The sequence below is a fragment of the Mangifera indica genome, chromosome 12 (assembly GCF_011075055.1).
Source record: "Mangifera indica cultivar Alphonso chromosome 12, CATAS_Mindica_2.1, whole genome shotgun sequence".
NCBI classification, from domain to species: Eukaryota; Viridiplantae; Streptophyta; class Magnoliopsida; order Sapindales; family Anacardiaceae; genus Mangifera; species Mangifera indica.
This window is the reverse complement of record NC_058148.1, coordinates 6,470,632-6,481,231: the sequence shown is the minus strand read 5'-3', so window position 1 is coordinate 6,481,231 and position 10,600 is coordinate 6,470,632. Positions and strand designations below refer to the sequence as shown.

The 10,600-nt window shown below is 29.8% G+C and overlaps 1 protein-coding gene across 1 annotated transcript; it reads left to right on the top strand.

Moving 5' to 3' along the window:
• Positions 1-276: 276 nt before the first annotated feature.
• On the top strand, positions 277-4,366 carry LOC123230378 (probable pectinesterase/pectinesterase inhibitor 25; the record flags this gene model as incomplete). The annotated part of the gene is made up of 3 exons (XM_044656567.1): positions 277-948; positions 3,149-3,500; positions 3,585-4,366. Coding segments are annotated over 3 exons (1,725 nt in total), but the record flags the coding sequence as incomplete, so codon positions are not given.
• Positions 4,367-10,600: the final 6,234 nt, after the last annotated feature.

Genomic DNA, 10,600 nt, shown 5'->3' with positions numbered 1-10,600 from the left:
AAAAGTCCATTTATTTATAAAGAATTAATAGTCTTTTCAAATGATAAAAATATCCAAATTATTAGCACCCATAAAACTTAAATGATCATCCTTTGACTGCAAAGTGGCAGTGCCATCTTATTGTATAATATATTATAGGGAAAGTGTGAAACTGGCCCTCGCCGTGCTCCATGCCTTTCCCATCCTTTCTTCAACAGTTCCATCAACTGTTATAAGTACTTCCACCCTCTTTACGGGCAAATACGCACTCATCTTCCTTTCTTCCAATAAACCAAAAATGATCTCTCCATTTTCGTCTGTTTTTCTTCTACTCTTTTCCCCCTCATCCTCTTCTTCTCTTCCCTTGAGCTGTCTTACTCACAATCCCAATCTCAAACCCCTCCTCTAGCCTGCCAATCCACTCCCTACCCCAAGCTCTGCCGCTCCATTCTCCGCACCTTCAACTCCTCCCCCTCCAACCCCTACAACTACGGCGAGTTCTCCGTCAAAGAGTCTTTTAAACGGGCCCAACATCTCTCCAAAACCATCAAAGACACCCTCGTCCATCAGAAACAACGCTCCAAGCTCACCCACCTCGAGCTTGGCGCCTTACAAGACTGCTCCCAGCTTACGGACCTCAATGTGGATTATCTCCAGTCCATTGGAACCCTTCTCATGGCTGCCCAATCGTTGAGCGATGAACTCGTCGACAAAGTCACAAGTTTGCTGAGTGCAATCGTCACGAATCAGCAGACTTGCTACGATGGTCTGGCTGAGTCCAAGAGTAGCTTCGCTACAATTTTGTATGAACCGCTGTCGAACGTCACCCGGTTGTACAGCATCTCGCTCGGTCTGGTGACTCATTCATTGGACCGCAACTTGAAGAGGAATAAGAGAAGTAAAGGGTCCAAAAACCTACTTTTGAAGAACCTGAACCCGGTTCGTGTACCGCTCGAAACTCTTATCAAGGTAATTAACCTAAATTTATGAAATTTTCATAATTGTAGATGAGTTTAAAATTAATAGTTATATTTAAATGTAAATTATTTGGTTTTCTAGTATTTATTTATTCAATAAAACTATGTGTATCCATTTTGGGTATATAAATATGTACATATTTATATGTGTCATTATATGATTGGATGATTTTGAATTAAGAATAAAACAATAACTAATCATATGATGACACATATGAGTGTGTATATATTTATGTACTCAAGGTAGATACATATAATATTACTTTTATTTATTTTAGAAAAAATTATAAAAATTAATTGAGTTATGGGTTTCTTAGAATTGGAGATTAAAAAATAGTTAGTTAAAATGACCCAATTTGGTTAAAATATATTAAATTTTGAAAAACGAGTGACAAATTGTTAATTTTTTAATTTTGGTGCGTACGCAATTGGTAAGTGGAGTTAGGTTAGGTTTGAAGATTAATGGTGGAGTAAATGCATAAAGAAGTAAGTCAAAACTAAAATCTAGGATTGGTTTTGGGGTCCAATAGGTCTTTATAAAGTTAATAAATAAATTAATGGCCAAAGGACTATTTCCCATCCAAGGTATGTTTTTTTCTAAATGCACCATCGTTAATTTTAAAAATTTCATTTATCTACTCATGAGTTGATAAAATTAATTGAGTTTGTTAGTCATATCATTCCCCATCCCAAACCCTAAAAATTAACAATTTTTCTCTATCCCAAATTTTTAAAAATAGTATTTTCCTCTTAGGGTTTTCAAATCTTCAGATCTCATTTTTTTGATGATGACCGGTGATCTTCAAACACCTACTCTCCCTCTCCGATGACCATCTTTCTTATCGTAAATCTCTCGACGTCGTGTGGTATCGTCGTTGACGAAGATGACTCATTTTCATCTTGATGAAGACGCATCATCTTTGTCGACGATGCCGCCGCCTATAAAATTAACCATATATTAAATATTTTTAGAATAAAACGAATGAGTGAGATAAACATTTACATTTAAAATATTTTGAATTATAAAATATTTGATATAAAAATAATTTATAGAAAAAATGGATAATAAAACAAAAACATGCACAGACCTAATCCCAGTAAGCGTCACGTGGACATGGCTGGCCTTGCGTGTATCGACTTTTGTAACCTAATAATTTGCACAACAGTTGGTCCACTATGTCAGCTGATATATTTTAACTGGGATTACGCGTACACGTCATTTTTTATTTAATCTTTTTTGTGATAATTTTTTTATAATTTTATATAAAAATAATAATATATTATTATATAATTAAATATTATTTAATTATTTAATAATATATTATTATTTATGTATAAAAATGATGTACACAACACTACTTTTTTCTAATACTTATGAATATTAAATCCTTTAAAGGCTATTTGATTATAAGATTTAAAAATTACTTTGATAATTTATCTTTTATTATTTATATTATCTTATTTAGTTTATCAATAATAAAATATTACAGTAATCTTCTATTACCAATGATGACGTGATATATAATACAGGTGATAATCTGATAGGTAGGGCTAGATTCGAGTTGAGCTTGAGCTCGGCTTAGTTTACATATAGCTGAGCTCGAATTCGTGAATGTCAAGCTTGAACTTAGTTTGAATTCATCTTGACTCATTTTTCGTTATTAAAACGACGTCATTTTAATACATATTAGTCAAAACAATATCGTTTTATATTAAAATTTTTAATTGAAAATTTTGGCAAGTAACTCGAGCTCGAACTTGAACAGGCTCAATTCAAGTCCAGCCCTAAATCTTAGATATTAAAATATTACTAAGATAATCTGAATTTTATTATAATTATATTATAAGTTTTTAATTTTTAAGATAAAAATAAATTTATTTTTAATTAATATAATAAATAATATAAAAAAATATTTTGAAATAATTATATTTAAGGAAAATTAAGTAAAATAATTTATTAATATTCTCTTTATTACTTTTAATCAAACACAATAATTATTTTTATCATATATTTTTATCAAATTTTATCAAATATAATAATTATTTATATTTAGTAATTTTTTTAATAATCTATTTTTAAAATAATCCTCATATTTTATGATAATTAAACATTATCCAAATAAAAAAACCCTTTAAGAAAATAACATTTTAATAAGTTTTTCTTATAAGTAATATTTTATTATTTCTCGCAGATTTTAAGAAAGCCAAAGGGGTCTTGCATTAAGTGCTATAAAGGAGAAAGGACCTTGGATGAGTTACAACGAAGTGGAGGAATTCTCCTCAACCAAACTGTGATTGTCAGCCAAGATGGAACCGAGAACTTTACAACCATTACAGATGCCATTAAATTTGCTCCAAATGACTTGAAACCTGAAGATGGATACTTCGTAATCTACGCCAGACAGGGATACTATGAAGATTACGTCATCGTCTCCAAGTATAAGAAAAACATTCTACTCATTGGAGACGGGGTTAATCAGACTGTCATTACAGGAAATCACAGTGTCATTGATGGCTGGACTACTTTTAATTCATCAACCTTCGGTAGGAGTTTTGATTTATACGGTTTTTTAACTATTAACATGTATCTGTGCTGTGAGTGTTAACTGCGGCTTTTATTAAATGCAGCTGTCTCTGGCGAGAGATTTGTAGCTGTTGATGTTACATTTAGAAACACGGCCGGCCCTGCAAAGCATCAGGCAGTTGCATTGAGGAACAATGCGGATTTATCGACATTCTATCGGTGCAGTTTCGAGGGCTATCAAGACACTCTTTACGTCCACTCCCTCAGGCAATTCTATAGAGAATGCGACATATATGGCACAGTTGATTTCATTTTTGGCAATGCAGCTGCCGTGTTCCAAAACTGCAATTTATATGCCCGGAAACCAATGACGGATCAGAAAAACGTGTTCACTGCTCAAGGAAGAACCGACCCGAATCAGAACACTGGAATTTCGATCCACAACTGCACCATTAAGGCTTCCCCGGACTTGGCAATGGACTTGAATTCCACATTGAACTATCTTGGCAGGCCCTGGAAACTGTATTCCAGGACGGTTTACATGCAGTCTTACATTGGAGATTTGATAAATCCCAAGGGATGGCTTGAATGGAATGGGACGGTTGGATTGGATACCTTATATTATGGGGAATTTGAAAATTTTGGACCTGGAGCAAATACTTCTGGGAGGGTGAACTGGCCTGGTTATAATTTGATGAATGCTACAGAGGCCGTGAATTTTACAGTGTATAATTTTACAATGGGGGATACTTGGTTGCCTTACACTGATATTCCCTTTATCGAAGGATTATTAGTAGTGAATTAAATTTATGAGGCGAGGTGATTCTCATGAGAGGGAATTTCATTCTTGTTGTGTTAAATGGTGGAATGTTTATGGGTTTGAAACTGAATAAATTCATTTAATTGTAATGGAATTTTGTATTAATACAAATTTAATAATTGAAGATTGATATTAATTAATCGATTTAGTGAAATGTGCTTTGTGAGACTGACCTGATTGTTTAGAGCTTGTAGGGCTTTCATCTAGTGTCTTGGAAGTAATAATAAATGTCGACCATTATCTGGTAAAATAATGATTTTATGTTATTCATTATATGATAGAGTTAATATTAAAAGTTAAACCCATTAGGTCATTGAGTTATCTGTTGCTAGTTGTTCATACAAACTATAACTAACAATCAAACCCGATTAGCTAAAAAAATAAACCCTTTTTATCAAAATTTTCAAATTCAATATTGAATCAGTATCCAGGTTTCCCTTTGCAAAAAGGTCTTCACTGTAAACTTTCCAGCTTGATTTGTACAAATTTTCCTCGATCCCGTCCATTTAACTCTATTTTTTGTTGAAGCTCCAGGGCCATAATTTTAATATTCCGCATAAAATATGGTGCGCGGAGCTGAATCTCTGGTCCATGGCAACCACCCTTTCGGATTAAGTAAATTTCCCTTTATTGAATGCATAAAAACTGTGGTTGAATTATTTTTCCAGGGCCTTCCAAGGAATGTGTTGACTCCTGTCAGGTTTCCATACGGGGAAATGGTGCAATTCTGAATAGAAAGTCCTATATTGTGATCAGGGTTAACTTTGCGTTGAGCTGTGATGGTGTTTTGTTGCCTGATTTTAATTAGCAGATGGGACATCTTTACAAAATTCTTTCGAGCGGATTTGGATGCCAGGAAATTGTGGCTAGTACCTCCAAAATGATTGAGAAATGGGAGGAAATTGGAAAGTGAAAGAATGAGTTTGAGATTAATTTGGAGGTATTTTTTTAAAATAAATAAATAATATATATATATATATATATATATATATATAGAATTGATGCACACAATACTTTTGTTTTAAGCATCAAATTTATAAAATAATTAATATAAAATAATAATAATAAAATTATGTATAATTATTTTAAATACATAAATAAATATATATTATTAAATAATTTAAATTAAAGGTAAAATAATATTTAATTATATTATTACATGCTATATATATAAAAATAAATACGGATAAAACTACTTATAATAAAATAAATGAAAGGGTAAAGAAGCAAAGATCGAAGTCCTTAACATTAATTATGAATATGGGTACACTGAATTTTGATGGTCAGATTTTTGCGTTGAGGAGGTGTCGCAATGGTGTAATCAGTGGGGTTTTTCTTAATATAAATTTTTTATTTTAATTGATAATTAAGTTGTTTAAATATATAAATGTCAACTAATCAAATACTTATTATAATAATAAAAATTTAAATGCGAATCAGTGAATGAATCATGCGATCTATTAAAAATAAACGAATAAAAAAATAATAATATTATTAAAAATGAAAAAAGTTTAAGTTTAAAATTTTATTTTTTGTCCCACGAAACTAAAATTTCTCGCTATACCCCTATTTGTGTAAGTTATCAACAAGTTATGCTTGAAGTTTAAGTGAAATATACTATTAGGGCCGTTTGGGTCTATAATTTAAAAGATTATCTTGGTAATCTATTTTTTATTACCAGTATTGACGTAACAGGTAATATAGATAGTAATCTGATTACCACTTTCATTTTAAGTGTTAAAAGATTATTAAGGTAATTTTGATTTAATTATAATTATATTATTATTTATTATTTTTTTGAGATAAAAGTAAATTTATTTTTAATTAATATAACAAATAATATAAAAAATATTTAAAAATAATTATATTTAAGGGTATTTAAGTAAAATAATTTACTAATATTCTTTTATTATCTTTAACCAAACTTAATAATTATTTATACTTATCAAATTTTATCAAATATAGTAATTATTTATATCTAATACTCTTTTAAATAAGGGAAATTATATTAAACAGGCAAAAGTAAGGGGGTTAAGTAAAATTGCTCAAAAATTCAAATTAAAGCAAAAATGCCCAACTTTTGTGAAATGTTGAAACTGCCCATATATAAACCCAGCAAATTTCCCCTATTCCCACTGTGAAATCACTGTTCAAAAACAGGGGAAAATTCAAAATTTTCCCCTGTCCCATTGTTATCGCACTGTCGACCGGATTTTCGATGATTTTCGTGGTTTTCAGCAACCGAAAATGGCACAGCACGTTAGAATATCTTCCGTCATCTTGTTTGAATCAAATTATTATTCATATTATTGAGATTTGAGTGAGATTTTGCAGTTTAGGGTTTAGGGTTTCGATTTTGAACAATGCTTGAAATGTTTTGATTCTTGATTGTTTTCGTTAAATTGATTGAGGGGTTTTGTGTTATAGCCTATATAGATTTGATTTGTGTTGAAATTGGAGGCCAAAACGATAAATTTTTGGCCAAAAATTCGTTCCGAAACGATGGACAGTCGACAGTGGGAACATGTTTTCCCACTGTTGACAGTGGGTTAGGGGCTTAATAGTATTTTCAAAATATTAGGGAGTTGTGTGAGAGTCATTAGTCCACTGTGGGCTTTTTTGAAATTTGCCACATGACAGTGGGTTGTCGTTGTGTATACGGTGGGTTGGGGGGAAATTAACTTTTTTTAAAACTATAGGGTTTAAATGAGACAAACTTTGAATGACCATAACTTTTGATCCGGGAGGAGTTACAAGGCCTGTAATATATCAACGCGAAGCTCGTTTCGAGCTCTATAACAATAACTAGCTTTGCTGGTTGCACCAAATCTGGAGTCCAAAATAAAACTATTTAAATGTGTATTATACAATTTTTTTATTTTATCAAATTTAGGATTTTCGGTTTTATGAATTTGAGTTTGTTTGTGACCGGGCTAGACTTTTTATATGTAATTTTCAAATTTGATATTTGTAATTATGATGTGCTTTTTTAGACACGTTTTACGATGTAATTATGAAATTTTTGATCAATTTTTTCGGTTTTTCTCGTTCATAAGCTATTTGAACGTATAGTTTTTGAAATTCAAATATGTTTTTTAGATTTTCGAGTAATTTTTTTATTATTGACATTTTAGGGTATTTCAATATATCTATTTATTCATAATATGTTATTTTCAATATAGTTTTCACGAATTAATTTTTTTAATTCGAATTCAGAAATATAAATTTTTTCTTTCCAAACGAACCCGTAGTAATTGATATTAAATAAAAATGAAGTGAAAGTAAGTATTTAAGTACTATAAGAAATATATGTAATGAGAGTGAGAGTGAGAGTGAGAGAGTTTATATAAATGAAATGAGGGAGAGGTAATTTTGGTATTTTAAAAAAAACTATGGGCATTTTTGCTTAAGAATAGTGATTTGAGCATTTTTGTTTTGAAATAGTGAATTTGGATATTTTTGCTTAATAGAGGGGTATTTGCCAATTTTTATAATTTCTCTTTAAATAATCTATCTTAATATAAATTTTTATTTTAATAATAAAATATTACATATAAAAACGGCGATAACATTTATATTTAATAGATGATTAGGCTCTATCAACTTAAAAGTCTCGAACGAAGATACTAATGTATAATTTTTTTGAAATTATATAAATCTGATAGAATTATGCTTAAAAATTTTAGCTTTTTATTTTGCCATAATAGCGTAGTTGACATAATATAAGTACATATCAGTCATGATAGAAATGCTAATACAATAAGGCTGCGGCTTAAATGTTTGGTCTGTTTAAACAAATTTTTTAAGGCCAAACAACTATTTCCCACCCAAGGTATGTTGTAATGATAAGTTTTCACCCTTTAACTATAGAAACACCAAATACTCACCATGACCAGTTAAAAATAATTGTGGTAAGGTAAAATCGTTATTTTCTCTATAAAATTAAAAAATAAACTAAAATAAAATCCCCTTTACCCCATAAACATTTTCTCTATATAAAAAATTCTTTATCTCCTAAGGCGTCTCGACGTCGATTGACTCTCCAAATGGGAGAAAAGAGATCACCGGAAGGAGAGGATGTCTCGGAGGAGAGGCCGTCGGCAATGGAGCCGGAGAGGTCGCCGGAGATTTCAAACCAAACCCTAGAGTGAAACTGCTATTTTTTAAAACTTAGGCTAATGAAAAAATTTTAGTTTTTAAAGTTTAGGGGGCAAAAAGAGATAAAATTTTCAGGCGTTAGAGTTCTGTTAAATAATTTAACCGGCCATGGGTGGGTATTTGGTGTTTTCATAGTTAAAGGGTGGAAACTTATCATTACAACATACCTTGGGTGGGAAATAGTCATTTGGCCAATTTTTTAATTAAAAATTGATAAAAATATTTTAAATATTTTATTGATAATTTTTATTTATGTGAGATGAATATTATGATTATAAGATCAAAAATATTATAAATATAAATATAAATTAATTAATTTACATAATATACATTTGAAAATAAATGTGTTTTACATATATATATATATAATTTATTTACTTGTCCTTAATGTTTAGATTCTCAAATTCTTTGAAGATATCTTTTACGATCTAATTTATAAATTTGAAATCAACTTTAATCAAATTCTTCGTACACATGATCACATAAACCATGTTTTGGGCGTAAATTGGATAATTTATTATCTAATCTGCATTTACATGTACTAAAAGCGAATTTCAACACTATAGTTGACACTGGAGTGGTTAGTAAAATTCTAGTTATGGCGGCAAGCACAAGAAGACTTTATGTCTTTTCTTTCTACTATACTAAAAACATCTAATTTCTCAGCATCATATCGTTGAACTATTTTTGAATAATGTTCAATATTGATATAATTATAAAAAATTACTGTAATTTATACTCTACCCTATAATTTGTTCCTTTAACATGTTAAAGATGAAAAGCAATATTTACACACTATTCGGTGAATTACTTTTTCTTCAATCATTTCCTGTATTTGTGTGAAGTGATTCACACCACAAACTTTTGCTTTCTTTTTGTCCCTGTCAAACATGTAATTTCCCATTTTACATATTAGTACTCTACTTGTTCGACATTGATCATTAATAATATCATCAACGCTAGCATAATAATATTAAAATAAATTGAAATTATTTGACCCTAGATCTATTTATAAATAATTTTGATAAATTAAATTATAACAAAAAATTATAATTGATAGACAAAATTGAAATGAAAATGAAATTATAAACACAAAAAATTATTGTTATGAGTTCAGAGAGTTTCAAAATGAGAGTTGATAGAAAATATGAGATTAAGAATAATGAAAGATTGAGAGATTGAGAATGTGAGTGTGAGTGTAAATGATATTTGGAAAAGGGAGGGGTATTATATATAAAAAAATTTTAAATGAAAAAAGAAATTTGCCAAACAACTACTGCCAGTAGTTGTTGTGACTTGTTGCAAAAGCTGTTTTGGCTTATGGTAGAAATTTTAAATTTTTTAATTTAGTGAACAGTACATGGGCCAACCCATAAGCCTGATGCCCAGCCCAAGGCTCAACCCTAAAGGCCCATAGGCCAGCATGGCTCTCTACAATAATCAGTAAAGCTATTTTTTATGCTTCGAACCAGGCGCAAGCCAATTAAACCCATTTGCCCTGTCTATTATATACACACACAAAATATGTTATTGTTAAAAGGGCATGATACCTTGATAGACAAGTGTGAGTGTGTGTGTGTGTATGTGTCTATCAAGTTATATGCCCTTTCAGCAGTAACATACGATCCATCTTGTTTGATTTCTATATAAATGTTTAAAATAAATAAATAAATTCAAAATATTCTATTATATGATATAGGTAGGTAGTAGGAAAAAAGAGAAAAAATATATATGGTATAGGTAGAAGAAAAAGAGAAAATTTTCAACATTTGAATCTAAATTATATTTATAACAAGATAATTGTAACAGTCCTCACATCACTAAGTAGAAATCATTTGTATAAATTTATTTACAAGCTTTAATAAATTATTTATTCCTTGTAATACATTATTCATCTTGATTCTAATTATAACATAACAATTAGCTCAAGTAAATATAAAATTCTCTACATAATTTGATTTTTAATTTTTATGTAATTATTTGTTATTTATATAAAATGGGCCAAAATACTTCTCACCTAAATTTTAGTCCAATGTCAAATTTTCATTTATTAAGTTTCGAAAATCTAAATTTTCACTTGTTAACTATTAAAGTTAATAAAATCAATTAAAACTAAGGAAATAATCGTTATTTAACCAATAA